Here is a 19,299-nt window from a genome sequence, read left to right as displayed (position 1 = left end):
AAAAGAAAAAGAAGCGAAAAAAAAACAAAAACAAAGCAAAAGAAAGAAAATAGTGAAAAAGTAGAACGAAAAAGAAAAAAAAAACGAATTCCGAGGACTCCTCCCTCTCCAAATTTTCAACTCCATATTCAACTCCCGCAGAACTCTCGGATGACCAAAATGCCATCCCAACCTCATAAATTTTCTCATCTGTGTGCAGAACTTCCACACACAGTGTTTTCCAAGAAGAGACAACAATCGAGTTGCTCCCCGTCGCAGAATATTAAATAAAAGAACAAGCAAAAAGGGAACGCGAGAATTCAATCTTCCTCGTCTGGAGTCAGAGAACAAAGTGAAGATGAATCATTGAGGACGGAATGGCACAGCATATAGCCGACTACCTCCGTATTCCATCAAGGATCCATCTCACCCGCCACTTCATCCCTACGAAGAAGAAAGAATATTTAATTTTCTTCAAAATTCCGAAACGAAGAGATAGTCGTTTCACATAAAGGTAGGGAAGGACACTCCTCAGAAGCTCGGACGGCAATACCTTTCAGCTTATAGCCGCAAAGGCCCGTAGATCCAGAGACTTCTGGGAGGCAATCACCTACGAGACGTTAAGTCTCAAGACAAACACAACAAACGACTAGCTCTTATGGTATTCTACCAAGGATAGGGCAGGAAACTCTACGTTACAAGGTGGGAAAGGAAATTGAGGCTTAGGAACACTTGCTTCCGGGGAAAAAGGCGTGAAACCTAAAACTAGAAATCTGAAGGCAAGTGTACGTGGAGCCTAGCCGGGAACAATATTGAGAATCTATTGATTCTCTATCCGACACCACCAAACGAAGTTGTGAGCCGGAATAGGCTATCTTCCACATGATTCAGGAAACCTGTAAATAATTAATTAGGCTTGAATCCAGGAAATGTTTAGCCCCACGTTGGGCGCCATTTGTAATGATATTTTTGGAGATAAGAGATCCAGTCGATCCCTTGAGTGGCCGATAACGACCTAGAGGGCAGAGCTATCCCAAAAAAAACTAAACAATTTGGCAAAATTTGACCGTGAAGGTCCGCCCACGAAGATTGCAGCTCTATCAAAGCTCTCGGTCGACACGTTCTTGCACGCCTCTGTGCTAGCCAGGCTCGGGAATGTGGGGGGGTCCTTTGAGCGCTTTGATCCCTCACGCTTCATTACTAAATATAACGTGTCTTTACCGGTGCGTGGGTCCGCACCGGATTTTAAAATCGAATTTCACGTAAGAATTCGCGACGGCCTATCGAATAAAACCAGAACGCGAGCTAAATTGGAAAATAAAAAAAAAACGGCTCGACCGCGCGCGTGGAGCCGTTTGTCTCCGGACCCGAGTGCCGCGATCAAGTATTGGAAAATCTACGACGGATCACCTTCCCGATTGCCGTCCCTTCCGCCTCAGATCTTGGACGAGGCGCGGCCGGTGAGGTTCCCACCCTTCCTCGACATCCTCCGGCCAGTTATTCTTTTAGAGGATGTCCCTTTTGTAAGAATTCCGCGGGAGAAAAGGAGGAACTAAGGAGAGGGAGTCCTCAAACTACTTCCGATTACGAAAAATTCATTATTTAATATAAAATTCTAAGATATTATCTATCAACACAAAGGTGACAATAAAATAATTAATTATACCAATTCAAAAAAAAAAAAAAAAGAAATAATATGGCAAATGAAAAATATTAAACATAAATAAAAAAAAAAGAAAATAAAATAAAATAAAAGAGAAAAAAAACAAAATCCAACCACTTACGTACTCTAGTCGTCACGCCGAGCTCGGTTAACGCTGGTATACATGTTCTAAAAGAAAAACAATAAATTATGTCACGTATGCAATGACAATATGATAATTACAGTTTTTCTGTTTCACTATTTTTTTTTTTTTAGTTCCGACTATAGGTACAACTTTTTCAAAGATTTCTTAAATAAATGTATTTATTTTGCTCGTCTGATCACACCATTAGCGAAACACTTCACTGATTTCTTAAATAGAGGCACTTATATTGCTCGTCTGATCAAATCATTAGCGAATCGCTTCACTGATCTTTTCCTTAAGTCAATTATGGGTTATTACCTTTCCAATTTTTGCTTTCGGGTGAAAATTTATCCAGTGCCTATTGCTTCTTTATTGTGAATCTATTGTCATTACTTCACCTTCCTTCGCTAAGTTCTCAAGCTCCAAAAACTTCCTCCTTCACCTCCTAAACTCTTTCGCCCAAGAAAAAAAACTCGCTGCTGCCTTTTTCTCCTTCTTCCACTCCAATCTTCAAAATCCAATTCCCGAATCTCATCCAACCACTCGCCTCTAGATTTCACACAAAAACTCCAAATCAATTCCCGAATCACATCCAACCACTCGCCTCTAGATCTATATCTTTCAACCAAAAAAACTCCAAAACCCCTCTCGAATCTCATTCAACCGCTCGCCTCTAGATCTCAAATCCAACTCCCCCGTTTTTTCCTTCCCGCCAAAAACCTTCTCCCAGCAACATTCTCGCTGCCTTTCCGTGCACCGCTTCTATTCCCGCTACATAGCCTTTCTCACTCGCTAGGCAATGTTGCGGCAACATACGCATGCGCCTGCGGATGCGGCAAATCATTCCCCTCCTGTCAAGATCAATTCGCTTGAATACATTGAATAATGTGCAATCTGCGGCGAACTTTAAGGCAATTGCACACTATTAAATGCATTGTTTAAGCAAATTGATTAAGAAAGAGCCGAATGAAATTCCGCTCCCGTCGCGCAGCCGCGGTCACTACAGTTTGACACTGGGAAAGTGCTCGAAAAGCTCATCAGAAGTAGACTTGCTGAAGCGATACGCGCTGCCGGAGATTTATCTCCCCGGCAGTTTGGTTTTAGAGCAGGGAGATCGACAATTGATTGTGTCATGCAAGTCGTGGACGCCGTTCGACGAGCAGAGGCACATAGCCGCCGAACTCGACGGGTGGTGCTCCTCGTAACACTTGACGCCAGAAACGCATTTAATTCCTTAAGATGGAAAGACATTCTAGGCACACTAGACAATACTTTCAATGTGCCGAACTATCTCTTACGGATTTTGATGGACTATCTGAGGAACCGCTCCCAGCTCTACGAAACACTAGAGGGTCAAAGGTAGATGGAGGTCACGTCGGGGGTAGCAAAGGGATCCAGTCTGCTTAAATTCGACATGTCAGAAGAGTCGCGCCTGGTCGGCTATGCAGATGATGTCGCAGCACTTGTTGCTGGACGCACTGTCGAACAGGCGCAAAGCAGACTCGGTATATTGATGCGACGGGTAAGGGGATGGATGACTACTCATGGTTTCAACCTTGCCTGGAAAAAACCGAAGTAGTCATCCTGACTAAAAAGAAAATTCCGACACTGCGTCCCATATCGTTCGGCGAGTCGATAATCGAGTCAAAATCAGCGGTAAAGTACCTCTGGTTGACTCTTGACTCAAAGATGAGCTTCTCTCAGCAAATCAAAGCAGCAGCGAACAAGGCTGCGGCTGGAGTTTCGGCGTTAAGTAGGCTAATGGAACATTGGGGGTCCTACGTCTAGTAGGCGACGTCTCCTGATGAGTTCAACGCAGTTTGTCCTGCTCTACGGCGCAGAGGTATGGACTGGCGCTCTTAACAAAGAGGTATATCGCAAACGCCTCGTGCAAATACAGAGACGGGGAGCTTTGCGGGTGGCGTCTGCGTACCGTTCTGTCTCTGAACCGGCCGTGATGGTGATCACGGGAGTGATCCCCGTTGCCCTTCTTGCTAGGGAGCGTCAGGCCATATACAAACGCAAGGGAGACGAGCCAAGGGAGGTGGTTACTCGCGAAGAACGGCAACACAGAGCTCTCTTGGCAAAATGAAACTAGAGGCAGATGGACTGCGCGGGTCATCGGCAACTTAGGTGCGTGGTTGAATCGGAAGCATGGCGAGACTGACTATTTCCTTACCTAATTTTTAAGTGGGCATGGAAGTTTTCAGTTTTACCTGCACAAGATTGGAAAGGCGCGTTCTCCGGATTGTGTGTTTTGCAATGGAGTTATGGACGACGCCCAACACACTTTGTTTTCTTGTGGAAAGTGGGATGGGGTTCGTCAGCAGCTCTATTTAAACACAGGGGATCTCTCCCCAGACAACATTGTCGAAGAGATGCTGAGGACTGCTGACAGGTGGAACCGTATTGCCAATAACGTTCGGGTCCTTCTCGCTGCTAAGAGGATAGAACTCGACCGGCGGAGGAGCCGGATGGCAGGGGATTCCTTGGACTGACAGTTCCCTTCCTCCTCTCCCCACCCGTTGGTCAAAGGAATTCCCGGATTTGAAGGCTTCGCAAGGCGGGAGAGTTCGGGGACTAGCCCGAAGTAATGCGGCAAATGGTTCCAGGCTAGCTCTCTGACGATGGGGAGGTGTTTAGTTGGTAGTCCGACGACGTACCGAATCGGGATTCCAACACTGTGCGCGTAAATGCATTCACCTACCCTACCCCAAAAAAAAAAACTACATATACCAAGGTCTATAACATGATCGACTCTGTTCAGTTTCACGTTATCGACAGAGTAGCAATGAGTCGTGGTTAAACCCTTGCGAGAGAAGCTTATCGTGTTGCATTTATTAGCATTCAGGTAGAGATTATTATGGATACATCAACGTTCCAGAGATTGGAAGCCTTGTTGAAGTCTGTATAGATCGCGTCAACTTGGTGTATTTTTTGCAACTCACAGAGGACCTTAGAAACTGGAATGATGAGATTAGGTGGGGTCGACTTACTCTCTCGAAACCCTTCTTTAGTTTAGGGTTAGCTGACAAGATAGCAACACCTCGGTAATTTTCAACCGACCGTCTGTCATTACTTTTAAAGATGGACGTGAGATGAGAAGACTTTCACATGGATGGATTGAGCGGTTTGTTAAAGATCAAATGCAGAGGAGTAGTCAATTGGTTTGTACCTGCGCCAAAACGTAGGGAGGGATTAGATCGGGGCTGGGACCTTTGTTGACGTGGATCTCCTTAAAATCTTTGCTGATCTCATCATGGATCAAAACTATGTCACCAATAAGCGATGTCGGAATCAGCTAACGTAGTAGGCAGTGGGATAAAAGGTGGACAGAAAGTACTTTGAAAGCGATCAGCAAATAAGCCACATATTTCCTGTGGGCGAGAGGAAATTATGCTCTCTCTAAACAAGGAAGCAGGGAAACCGGTTGTCTTTCGCTTTATATTAGCAAAGACGAAAAATTTCTTAGGATCTTTGATGATTTTTGCACCCATTGAGTTAACATATAACCTACATGCTCCGTGGGATTTCAAGGTAAATTCCTTGGAAATTGCATCGTACTTCCCCTTAATATCCTCGCTAATGGTGTAGCCGTTTTCATAGCTTTGTGTCGTTTATTCCGTTTATCCCTTAGATGTCTTAAATGACTATCAACCCAGGGTTATCTTGTAGAACGATGTTACGAAGCCATCTAGATTCGAAGCTTAAAGAAAGCTGGTCCATTTCTAATGCTCTCATAGTCAGCATTTAAAAAGTCATATTCAACTTTATTATTGTACGAATGAATAAGGGCAGGATCCGTGGAGGTGAGTTGAACTGTAAGGACGGAATGATAGGGAGAGTTGGAGAAAAGGTTCTCGGCATCAATAGTTGGACTAACCACCACTTCGTCGTAAGCATTGATAAAGATTATATCTAGCCATTAACGTTGGTTGCTTAAATGCTGGTTAATAGATATTGGAATTTTAAATTATTTTTTGCGCGCGTTTCAGAAAAAGTTATGGCAAATGAAAATGGTTCAGTATGTCTATGTATTCTAACAGAACTTGCCGATGGTGGTACGTTTTCTTCTAGTCCAACGATTTAAGGGATAGATTAGAAGCAAGAAGACTATACACAGGAGTCAGGAAAAGTCTTGCACACATTCGACCGCCAAGGGCTGGTGTTAGTGCCGTGCATGTGATGCAAGACATTGGTGTGCGTTCTCGTAGTTGCGAGTACATGACTCCGAGTTACTGCGAGCACGTGGTAGTATCTGACATAATAATAGATATTGCACAACTGTTTGCGACTTCCCACTTCCCAACAGAAATGAGAAGTAGAGCTTCCTTTAAAATTCATTTCGGATTAATGGTAATTTATCTCAATGGAATCACTGAACGAATGATGCTTCAAAAATCCTCTATAGAATGGTTAGTGGAAGCAAGCACGCGCAAGAGTCTTAGGAACTGTGGAGGAAACATGTACTTGTTGTAGATGCTTCCAAGATCCATCTTTCGGTTGCATCCGTTTCCTGCTGGGATAAGATGAAGAAACACCCTCAAGAAACCCATCTAGGCGGCATCGACCGACACACCAATACCACTTACTTACTTCGTTCTTACCCGCAATGTGCACAATCAGACTCGATGCCCGTTTGCCACAGAAGTTGCTCCCCTGTGTATAGTCTTCTTGGTTAAAAGTAGAACTCCGCCATGTTATTTACATAGCACACCGGCCCCAACCCTAAATAAAAGATCAGGGTTTAAGGCAAAGTACTGTCGACCATTCTCAGTAAAATAAAAATAAAATGCTGGGTCATGGAAAGGGATGAAAGAACTAAAATAGGAATTACTCTACCATATTGAATCCTATCTGATCTTCCTTGGTGACTGATCCTGTGGCAGCCCGATCAAGAAAACGCTTAAAATTTCATTAAAAAAAACTATCGAGTTGAATAAGATCATCAACAGCGCAACAACTAGCATTCGGTCTAGGCTTGTCTTAATAAGGAACCCCAGACATCCCGGTTTTGCGCCGAGGTTCACCAATTCAGCATCATCAACGGCGCAACAACCAGTATCCGGTCTAGGCCTGCCTTAATAAGGAACTCCAGACATTCCGGTTTTGCGTCGAGGTTCACCAATTGGAAATCCCTAAAAGCTGTCTGGCGTTTTGACCTACGCCATATTTCCATCTCAGGTAGAGTCTGACTCGTCTTCTTTTTCTACTATAGATATTGCCCTTATAGACTTTCCGGGGTGGATCATCCTCATCCATACGGATTAAGTGACCCGCCCACCGTAACCTATTGAGCCGGATTTTATCCACAGCCTGATGGTCATGGTATCGCTCATAGATTTCGTCGTTATGTAGACTACGGAATTGTCCATCCTCATGTAGCGGGCCAAACATTTTTCGGAGGATTTTTCTCTCGAATTTGGCCAGGAGTTCGCAATTCCTCTTGCTAACAACCCAAGTCTACCAGGAATACATGAGGACTGGCAAGATCATTGTCTTGTACAGTAAGAGCTTTGAACATAGGGTGAGACGTTTCGAGCGGAACAGTTTTTGTAAGCTGAAATAGGCTCTGTTGGCTGCCAACAACTGTGCACGGATTTCATCATCATAGCTGTTATCGGTTGTGATTTTCGACCCTAGATAGGATGAAGGCAGTTTATTCGTGTCGGGCTGTTCTTCCCACGATATCGATTCGTTACCATAGGCCAATAGTTGGCGGACTTAAAGAGGATAGTACCGCAGAGAGAAAATCTGATCTGCTGCTGATTTGCCTGGAGTGAAGCCTCTTTGGTATGGGCCAATAATGTTCTGGGCGTATGGGGCTATCCGGCCTGGCAAGATAGAGGACAATATCTTATAGATGGTACTCAGCTACATGATACCTCTATAATAGCTGCACTGTGTGATATCTCCCTTTTTATGTATAAGACAGATAATGCCTCGTTGCCAATCGTCAGGCATTGATTCGCTGTCCCATACCTTGAGCACAAGTTGATAAACTATTTGGTGTAATTGGTCGCCTCCATATTTAACCAATCCGGCTGAATTCCTGCGGCTTCTAGCGACTTATGATTTTTAAGCCGATGAATTGCAGGGACTGTTTCTTCTACACTTGGTGGTGCTAGTATTTGTCCGTCGTCTTCAGTTGCGGGACCTCCAACTCGTCGATGTTCTGGTTGTTCAATAGTTCATCAAAATACACAACCCATCGGTGTATAAGGCTTCATCCTGCTGACTTATTGGTGAAATTTGCGCACCTGGTGCGGTTGCTCCCTGTACTTTTCTAGTTCACAGCCTTGTTGGTTCTTCCAAGCTTCCTTTTTCCGTCTGTGAAGTCGTTTCTCCACTCGACTGGGTTCGTGATAAATCTTTGCGCGTGCCCGCGTTCTTTGAGAATGCAACATGACTTAATATGCGTCATTCTTCCATTTCGTAGCTAGTTTACATTCATCGTCAAAGCAGCCGTTCCAACTTTTTTTGCCTTTCTGGCCGTATCAATGATAACGTTCTTCAGGTGATTGTGAAAATCATTTGTTAATGCTTCATCTGTAGGATCTCTATTGACTGCGGTTATTGCGGCATTCATTTCGACCTTATAGGTGTTGCGCACGGCTGTGTTGTGAATGGCTTCGGTATTCATTCTCACCGAGCTCGGAGCACTATTTTGGCCCCCTATATTTTCTGGCATTCATCATGGCTGAGAGGTGGCGGTGTTCAATCAGCACGTGGTCAATCTGGAGAAGCCCATGTTTGTTTGTGGACCACTTTCCGCGCAAACCAGGAACTTCCAACAACCATTTCGTGTGACACTGCTAATTGAATAATTCACAGTCCTTTATCATTTTTATTTCTATGTAAGCTGAGGGAGCCAACGTATCGCCTGAATACGGGATCCGTCCCCACTTGGCTGTTAAAATCCCCAAGTATGATTTTATATCCTTCTTCGACCCTTCAGTCTCCTCTGTAGGGGCATGAAAGTTAATGAGGCTTATGTTTCTAAATTTGCCTCGCAAGCCCTGAGTGCATATCCTTTCGCTTATATTTTCAAAGCCGACAACGGCAGGTTTCATTTTTTGGCTGACTAAGAAACCTACACCGAGCACATGGTTTACTGGATGGCCACTATAATATATGGTGTAGCGGCTCTTCTGCAGAAAAACGATCCTTGCCCATTGCATTTCTTGCAACGCTGTTACATCATTGGCTAGCTGCTCAGCAACATTCAGTCTATACAGGGTGCCCACGTTCCATGAGAAAATGCGCAAATTGTTATTCCTTTTTCGTTGCCGGGTTCGTCGTTGCAAAATCCATCCAGTGCGAGGCTCCTGTCGTGACTTTGTAACAAACCCAACAAGTTTCGCCCTGGGACTTATACTACCCTTTGATTGCTAGTGAGATAGTAGTGTTAAAAGAAACTCATAAATAATATCGAAAACTTGCCACATACTAAAACATACAAACACTTTCTTTTCCACATAGGAGTGACCAAAAGGACAGAGTGAGGGTCGAGTTTAAAAAAACAAATTGTACATTGAAGCTCGTGCGGTCCGCAAAAAAATTTTGGCATGGAAGAAACGACTGAAAAAAAGGGATAATTTTTCAAATTTTTTTTTTAAATTCAGCAATTTTTTGTCTTTATCAAATTTTTAAACTTTCCAATTTTTAGATTAGCTGGCGTCAAGAAGACAATTCACAGGATGAGACTGGCTAATTACATTTTTTCAAGATAAAAAATATAACGTCCGGTGTGCAGTCAAGGTCGCAGTTACATTCTTCATTAGTATTGGTTCCCATTTGTTTCACGGTGTTAGTGCATTTGGCTGCATTTGTAATACAATTTTTCCAGCTTGATGTCAAAATCAGTCGTAGAACGCGGCGATCCGAATAATATGACAATGTTTCTTTCAAAATTTGTTGCCTTGTTACTATACATGGATTCACATATATAGAAGTGCTAGAGGAATACAACAGACAATACCTCAACATATGTAGACTGAACTCAGTTTGGTAGCGCTCCTTGACATCCGCAACGCCTCCCTCCAAACTGGGGTTGCATAGAACATGATTGAGGTCACCACCCTGGCTATAAGCAACCTAGAGGTATGCCGTGGCCCTCAAACGTTCGGCATCATCCTTGCCAGGGCCATATTTGCTAAGCTTACTGTCTATCACCGAATCCAAGTATTTGATGGTCTGCTTGGAAGTGATGATATGATTCCCGATTCTAATACAGGCGTAATTTCTCTTCCGGCGGTTAGTAATGAGGACCGCTTCTGTTTTTTCCTCCGCAAGTGAAAGACCAGAGCTTTTTAGCCAACTTTTAACAGCACTGATTGCCTCGCTTGAGTATAACTCAGCATCTTCAAGATGCTTTGCGACAACAACCAGCGCTATGTAACCCACGCAACCCACCACTGTGGCTTCCCTCGGAAGGGGAAGATTAAGTACATCGTTGTACATGATGTTCCACAGTAGACATCCGCGGAAACAACGTACTCCTGGGGTCAGTCATCGGTGTCATACCAGAGCCTCCTTTCAGTTAAATAACTATCGACGATAGTAGCGAGATAGGCGGGAATACCCACCTTCGCTAAAGATTTCCGTATTAGTTTCCAATTGGCCGAATTGAATGCATTTTTCACATCCAGGGTTACTACCACGCAATATTTGCTGGTACTACCCTTTCCGTGAATTGCATCCTCGGCCAAGCCAGTAACTAATTTGATGGCATCAATGGTTGATCTGGCTTTACGGAACCCATATTGCCGATCTGAAAGGCCGCCTTGGCTCTCAACAACCGGGGGTAATCTATTATAGATTACCCGCTCTAACATTTTCCCCACCGTGTCCAAAAGACGTATGGGTCGGTATGAGGATGGTTCACCTGGAGGTTTACCTGGCTTAGGCAGAAGTACCCACTTCTGCCGCTTCGAACAACTCAGCGAACATGTCCGGTCTGGATTTCACTACAAGCTTAACGGCCTTATTCGGCACTCCGTCCAGTCCCGGCGCTCGAAGACCAGCCAGTTCACCATTCCACCAGTAGTTTGGTCTCCTACTGGGGAATGAGCACCTCCTAGGCATGGGCACGTCATATGGACGGCTCTTTCTGTAGAGGCGCCTAACCACACCTCTATGAAGGTCTCCTCATCCAAAGATTTTGCAGGCCAGCGTGGAATCTTTCTTGGTTTCGGGCATGATAGGTCTTTGCCCTGTGGCTGGACATATGTCTCGAAGAAGATCGCCTGGTGATCGTTGTGGATGTAGCGTTCGCTGACGTACCAGCCCATACCAAGCGCCAGCGTAGGGCTGACAAAGGTCAGGTCTAGAACTGAACCGGACCCCCCTTCTGAAAGGTGTTCACAGCACCTTGGTTAGCCAAAACTATGTCCATCTGCACAAAAGCTTCTAATAAACTGCAGCCCTGGCATTTGATTCTCTGGTACCCCACTCAAGGGTCTGTCTATCTGCCTACCTGTCTGTCTGTCCCACGCAGTTGTCTCTAGCGATTTACACCAAATTTGGTGGAAAGGTGGGAACTGTGAACGCTCACGCATACAGTGAGTTACATAATTCTATGTCTATGGAACACATACACAAAATTTTTCATACCTGAAGCGACCAGTTTCACCCCCGTATACAATCATCTTCGCTACCGTTCGTTTTTGCGGTGTCAACTTTGGCGTCTTCTATAAAATAGCTAAATGATGATAATTGGTACGCAATTAGAAAAAAAAAGTTGCGTGATCATATAAAAAATAAAAGAGCTAAGAAAGTGTTAGGTTGGAACCATTAAAGACTTCGAGAATAACGAACAGAGAGGTTCCCATTTTAGTACGAATGAAACATACTTTCCCTTGGCGCATTTCCCGACTAAAAGATCGATAGAAAAACAAAAAAAAACAGGTAATTTAGAATGTTCTACTGTACGTTTAATCAAATAGAGAAAAGAGTTGCTAGTTTGGAAATGGTTAATGATTATTATATTATCTTGAAAGACGTATATAGAAGACAGAGCAGTGAAGGTATGAAGGTTTTGTTTTGTACAAAAGCTTATTAAAATCAGTTCACTGTCTGGTAGGTGGTACCACTTATTGCTTTAAATTTATTAGAAATGTTAAATCTGTGTTGAATAATGCATGTAGTGAATAACATCATTTTACGTTGGGTTTGAGGAGGGAAGGAATCTTCATATATGCCAAGGGGTTGTCAAATGTTTCCCACCAAAAATAGCCATGGTTGGACTCAAATTGGAGAGCTCTCATTTAGAAAAGGTATCAATTAAAAGAGGCTTTGGTGTTGACATTGGCTGTAAAAGATAGATTGCAGATGCACTTACCAAGATAGATAGCAGATGCATCTTACCCTTATACAGTTTTTGCGTCTTCTCTAAATGCCGTTACTGCAAATTTAAACTGACGACATTTTCGTTACAATATGTAAATTGTTCGTATCGTGAAGAGTGTGACACTAAATAGTTACGTGAAAATGAAACTGTCATGAACAGAAATATTCTCAAGGAAGAAATACACCAATCCTTTCATACCTGAAGCGAAAAATCGAAAATTTCAGCCTTGGATTTCCCGAAAAGTACTCAAGAAGAATTTATAATCAAGAGTACAATTTATTGCCAAATTGAGACGCCATGGAAACGGTAATCTTCTAGGCAGCTAATTCTGACTACGAACATATTCTGAGGACTGAAATTCTCAACACCAGAAATGCAACTGATACTGTACTTCTCATTTTCAAGTATCGCATATTCAACTATTATTACTTTTCGTGCTTTTCCTAGGAAAATCTCTCATAATTGCATATAGACTTCTCGATTTTCCATTTGCTTTCGATAATCTACTGAAAACAGGTAATCTATGATTGAGTTGAGATTATACTCCGAAGATGGTAGAAAGGAATTAACGCTTTGCGTCCACTGCTCATGTGGATTAGCTCACTCGTTGGTAATTGAATAAGGCATACAAAACTCGTTGGAACGACTTATTGGTTTAGCTCGCCTCATTTCAATGGCAACGAGTATCTCAAGCAACGACCTTACTAACTGAACTTTATCGGGGCTATCTGAGTGCAACTCGTGGTCGCCTGCTTGGTGAGGAAACTGACGCTTCCAAAACGTTCAGCTATCGAGCGGGAAAACTTGTCCACTTTCACGCTATAGTAACTCTGCCTTGCTCCTCAGTAACTCGGTTTTGACTTCAATTTATGCGGTGAATTGAATGCGCAAACGCTGCACTGTTTGCAGTTTCATCGCCCAAAAGAAAGCAGATACCGTAGAAAACTGAATACACCTAGTGGAAATCGTTCGTGCGATTCATAACGATAAATTTATGCGGTCTAGAAATCGTGTCAAGTTCAGTGTTGCTGAATTCGAAAATATACTCACATAGGAATAAGTAAAAAAACTGATAATTGAAATAGAGGTACATTGACCACCACTTTAACAACAGACATGACTAATCAACTCGATTAGTTCGGTTTAATCATTCGGAAGCAGTGTTATAACTATTCGAATATGAAAGAAATTCCTCCTATCAATGGATTACGATAAAATTTATCCATGAGCTTTGGATCTACCCTAATAAAATGAGAAGACATTTTAAAGAAGAGAGAGGACTTTAATTATGTAAATGTAAAAATATTTTGGCCACATGTGTTATCTGGGGAATTTAAGAATTTCAATATTATATATCGCAAACGTATGACACAAGTCAAAAATCATTTTTGATCTTTTTCATTGTGTGGTGCTTCTTTCTCCCTCTTTCAAAACTTTCCCTCTGGTGCAGGTTGTAGGCGTCAAGTAATGGCTTTTTCGGAATTTTTGAATGATTTACATTGATCGCATTGGTTCTTTTTTGTTTTACACAAAACCTTTTTAAAATCGGTTTAATGTCTGTCTGTCTGTCTATCACACTTATTTTTCTCACAAAAGGTCATTTCGATTGAAGCAAATTTAGTGGGGAGGTGGGAACTGTGGATGCTCCCGCATACAGTGAGCTACATCGTTCGACGTGAAATTTAAGGTAAGGTTCCCTACATGCAAAAGGCGGGTGTAAAATTTGTTTTCACCAAATATAGTCATGTGGGGTATCAAGTGAAAGGTCTCGATTAGTACTTTCAGAAGCCGGTTAGTTTTGACATTTGTTGGAAAGGTGGGGATTTCGGGGGTTGAAAGTAATCATTTCTTCCACGGTTTCGTTCTCAGAAACTACTAAAAAAATCTGAAAAAATCAAGAGGTTGCCACTATATGGTGCCTAGGTTCCGAAATTTCATCCATACCGAGAGCTGTATGAATAAAGTTAATAACAGTATATTAATAACAGTATATTATAGTATATTACTATAATTTGTAGTAGTATATTACCTTAATCTATTTTTGCTGACGACATGCTTATCTTCTTATTTAGCCTCCGACCCGTTAAGGCAACTAATGCAATTGAGAGTAAGTAGTACAGTAATGAGCAGTTCACGTGAAACAAAAGAATTGCAGTAATATAGGCTATAATATGGAGTATGATCCTACCAAGTTTGGTATAAATCGCACTATTACTAACAAAGTTATAATAGGTCAAAGTTGTCGTTTCTGTGCAAATTCAAGACTCTGAATGTCAGTATCACCCGAAAGTGGATATTGTCATCTTAAGTACTAATGGAACAAATGTCCATTCAAATGTTTTTATAAAAGAAATACACAAAACCTTCCATACTTGAGGCGTCCAGCTTCCGATTTCCAAACTTGTTGGCATATAAAAAGGAATATTGTAATATGGCCGCATTTGGATGTGATCAGTTTTCTTGTTAGCTATGTTTGTAATCGAGATGGAGGTCTGTTAGGCACCTACCAATATCTATAAACTCTTGCGTAGTTTGGATCTTTAGGTAATGTAACTCGATTCTAGGAATAACGTCAACAAACTTTTTCACTCTATTTTTAAAATCAGAGCAAAAGTGCAATGGTTTTCGTGCTTCTTAAATTTTAGATATTTGAATATCGATATTTTGGTTTTATAAATGTTGTGTGCCTCATGACGAACTCTTTTTGTTCTTGTCAATCAGCGAGACCCGTTAATTTTTAAAGATTTCAATTCGAGCTGACTGATCAATTTTCTTACCACAAACACATTTTCATTTTTTTAGGGTTATGAGGGAACTTAAGTTCACATCTACTTTTAGTTGCACTGGACCAGATAGACCAAATAGAGGGCATTACACCCAAATATTCCAAAAGGAGGAACGACGAGTTAACGGTTTCGTCCAGGTCAGAGGCAACTTATCAGACAGAGGTGAGGCAGCCTCACCAGAGTGAGTTACCCTGCAGATACAGTTGTCTCATAAGTGGATTGGAATGATTCTCCGGTCTTGCGAAAAGTTTCAGAATGAGAGCGAATTCTCGAAGACGTCACACTTGGGCATTGTGGCCGCATTTCTTGCTTTTCCAATTGTACGACGAGCCGGTACACGGCCTGAAGATTCTGCACTCAAGGACTTACTTTTCCTTACAGCTTTTGTGTGTGATTCATGTAAGGGCACGGTAACTTTGTAGAGAAAATTTAGTTTTAGTGCTTAGCTTTTCTCTTTTACGAATAATAGAGTAGATACTAGTTACTTCACCGCGTGCTTTGCTAAGAGCGAGCTCAAGGGGGGGATTAGATTTTAGATGCTCATGAAATACTATCCCGAAGTATTTCATTGAATGAATTTGAATTTCATTCATTCGAGAACTGCTCATTACGTACCACTTACTCTCAATTGCATTAGCTGCCTTGCCGCTCTCAAGGATCGCACATAATACTGTAGTTTTGTTGTTAACGTTAAGTCTGCTATTCACTGTCTCGTGAAGGTAGCTTAGTACGAGTTAAGTTCCGTGCTTGGTCTGGTGGTTCGTAATAATGCTTGTCTGATCGCGGTGCTGGATCAACCTCACTGGCCATGCTTCTTCGAAAATTTTTTCTTTGTGCGTTAGATTTTGTTTGACTGTGAGTTTTCTCAGATTTAGCTTCATTGTTAATTCTGACCTGAACTTATCCCAGTTAGTGTGGGTGAAAGATCTAATTTTGTTTGGTACACGCTTTTGCAGCTGAGAGGAAAAGGGGTGTTTTAGCTCAACTGCGAAGTGATCGGACATGCCTAGCAAAATATTGCACGTTAATACCTGTAAAGTAAGACGGTTGTGGATCCATCGATCGATCCATCGATATCAAAGTTATCTCAATTCATCAGATTATTAAAATGCTTCAACATGATTCGACAACAGTGACATATGTATTTCGAAATGAGTAGCATGTTGTTATTTACCTTCTGCCATATTTCTACCTCCTTGTTTAACTTACTAACAAGAAAAATGCCACAATTCAAAACAACATTTTTTCCTATTTGTTTATCACAACCGTCATCCTAAGCAACGACAAGCAACTGCCAATGTGTCACTCTTGTTACATCGGTTCTTTTACTTTTTTGGTCCACGGACCCATTTTTCGGGCTAAGCCCCCAAGCTTCTTAAAAAAGAACAACTGGCACTTTTGTTCAGGGCAGGAACAGCTCGTTAAACTCTGGGAGTAGCTTGATCGAAACTGGCCGCAGGTTTTGATCGCTCAATTTTTTCACAGATCCGATGGGTACGGAATAACCAATGAAAATAAAAACATTGCCTTGCTTACACCTAAGTTTGGCCGAAATGAACTTTGCGTATAAGGATTGAGGAACCGTGACTTTGTCACATTTTTAAGGTTTTATCAAAAACACAACTTTATTTATTATAAAATCGGTTTACCGTCTGTCTGTCTGCTCGTCCGCCTGTATGTCTATCTGTCACACCCATTTTCGCGGAAACAGCTACACCTATTGATACAACGAAAGGCGGGAACTGTGAATCCCCTTGCATGCAATAAGTAACATCGCTCTACTCCTCGCCGCGATATTTGCTCAAATGAATTATACAGGGTGCGGCAGCATAACTTCCTTTTTTAAAATGCGCGCCACTCAGTTAGTTGATGTCATAGCGGAGCGCTGGTGGTCTCGTTCAAGAGGGGATACTGTAAAGTTTCAAAAAAAAGCGTGCCTTTGCCGTTGAGGTTTACTTTTCAAGCGGATGTTCGGTTATTGCAACACAGCGTGCATTTCGGAATCGCAAATCAATTATTACATGGGTCACTACATTCAGACAAACTGCAAGTGCGACAAAAAGAAGAACTGGAGTCCCTCGGCCCGTTAGATCACCTGAGAACAATGAAGCAGTGAGAGCGTCAATGTTGCTAACAAGAGTCATGACAAACGCCAGAAATAGGTTTACGCCATGTATGGAGAATGGGAGACGTCACCTAACAGATTTGATCTTCAAAACAATGTAAGTAAAAACTTTAGATATGAACGTACATTATAAAAAATAAATCAATATTTTCCGATGCATACAATAGTTTTCGAAAAAAGGAAGTTATGCTGCCGCACCCTGTATATTATTATATATTGAAAATTTACTTCGAACCCCTTGAATTCATCTTAGATCCGTGAACGTTGCAGTAGTATAGGATTTGATATGGAGTATCATGCTGAAAAGTTCGGTGAAAATGTTATTATTATTAACAAAGTGATAGTAGGTTAAAATCGCCCACAAGATAAAATGTCAGCACCTCATCGAATTGAATATCGGGTATATTCAACGTATATATGCCATGAAATATATATAAGTGGAACTATCGTGTACCCAAATATTCTTCAATAAAAATTCAACAAAACCTTTCATACATGGAGCATCCAACTTCCGGTTTCTCGACTTTATTGGAATGAATGGACTGCTACATGTACGGTGCTCGTCAAATAAAATAAGATATAATGGACGAAAAGAATTATCTCAATCAAATCGTGGGAGCTATCCAAATGCATCGCCAGGAACGGTTAGTAGAAAGTTCAACAGATATTCTGCCTAAATTAAGATTGTCAAGGTTGTAATTTCGAGAATCACAATTTTAGTTATTTAAATCTTAATTTTCTATTAGGATGTGAGGATTTATACCCACCCACATAAGTGAGATAGCTTTGGATTGTTTCATTCATTGGGAGATGTTCAGTGGTTCATCAACCTCCCGCCTCAACTATTGTTTTTCCAGTTTTACGTAATTTTTCTAAAGAATTTATTTTAATCAATTTTCAAATTTCTGTTATTGTTGCACATATTGCATTAATATGGCACATAAACAGGTCATTTATCTTACATTTCAGATACACATAAGAACGACATCTTCTATTTTCTTTATAAGAAAGGAATTATCCAAGAATAACAACACTAGATTGAGCCCCAAAGTTCCATTACATCAAATTCCAATGATACTCTAATCTGCTGGCTTGGAGGTTCGCTAGAGTTGCAGCAATGGGCTTCAGCGCATGGCTCGGTTAAACCACACGTGGATTTCTCGTGGACTCACCTGGAAATTCGATTCAACATTCCGATGTTACTCTCAAATACCTGGCCACGTTATCAGTTCGCTAAGATGAAGGTAGTCCAGCTTAGTGTTTTCTAAGTTGGCGCTCAGTCGAATCGCTAACTTGACCGCATACAGTTGGCAGAAGCCGGTTCGAGGAACCGAACTTGATCTTTGTCCATTCGTATGGGAGCTGCCCCCTGCGAGCGCAGTTCTTGTATCCATATTTGGAAATCAGTGGCATCAGAAGCGAGTGTGGTTGACCGATTACAGTGCGTCCAGATACATGAGTCGACGCTAATACAGTTTAGTACTTCGTGGTTTTAGTGAATGGCATAGTACAATAACAATAGTGAAAATTGAGGTGAAAGAAACATTTCGATAGACGGTTCAGCCATGGAAATCACTCGCTCCGAACAACTTTTTACTAACAGCAGTGACAGCGGCGACAGTGTGAAGAAGGGCGAAGCCGGCGAGCAGGATCAAGAGGTTTGGAAGCTGGTGCTCACCGTGATTGGGATTATCCTCGGAGTACTCATCCTAATGTATCTTATTCGGTGAGTGTTTCTACACCAGAAAAACAACATACCCAGTGAAATATTTAACTGCCGGCATGCTTTACTTTCACCGTGCCACAATACATTTCACAGGTGCTAATGAGAACTTTCTTGTATATTAATCATCGACGAAATCAACGCTCCAAATTTCTAAAATGTGTGCGCTTTCCACTGTTGTGGCTGTGAAGGCATAGTTTCTAGTGCTGTTTACATTTTTTGTGACTGTCTGGACTGGTCTGGTTTAGCCACTTTTGGCGATTTGTGTTCTCTTTGATTCGTTCTTGCAGTGGCACAATTAATAAACCGCGTGGGTCATGGAATATGCGCCGAAATTTAGCTACGTACATGACCTTGGGAGTTTGAAAAAATATTTCCATTGAAATACCTTGTTTGGTTCTATTTATGTGTCATGCTTAAAAAATTTGATTGGTGGTAAAATTAACTTTGCAGGTAATCCCAAAAAGCGACGTGTTTTCTCGCTTCTTTCAGAGAGTCACACGAATGAGGTAAATTTTTGATCTACAAAAAAAAAACGTTTCTGTGAA

At 41.8% G+C, this 19,299-nt stretch overlaps 1 protein-coding gene across 1 annotated transcript in view; it reads left to right on the top strand.

Moving 5' to 3' along the window:
* The first annotated feature begins 18,162 nt into the window (after positions 1-18,162).
* LOC119661729 (retinol dehydrogenase 12-like) overlaps positions 18,163-19,299 on the top strand; it is a 42,735-nt gene continuing 41,598 nt past the window's right edge. The window contains exon 1 of the mRNA XM_038071196.1: positions 18,163-18,754. Coding sequence (XP_037927124.1) covers positions 18,594-18,754 — 161 coding nt within the window. The 5' untranslated portion in view covers positions 18,163-18,593. The remainder of the gene's footprint in view (positions 18,755-19,299) is intronic.

This window comes from Hermetia illucens, chromosome 1 (genome assembly GCF_905115235.1).
Source record: "Hermetia illucens chromosome 1, iHerIll2.2.curated.20191125, whole genome shotgun sequence".
In the NCBI taxonomy this organism is placed as follows: domain Eukaryota; kingdom Metazoa; phylum Arthropoda; class Insecta; order Diptera; family Stratiomyidae; genus Hermetia; species Hermetia illucens.
Note: the sequence above shows the minus strand (reverse complement) of the source record. Positions and strands in the feature narration are given on the sequence as shown.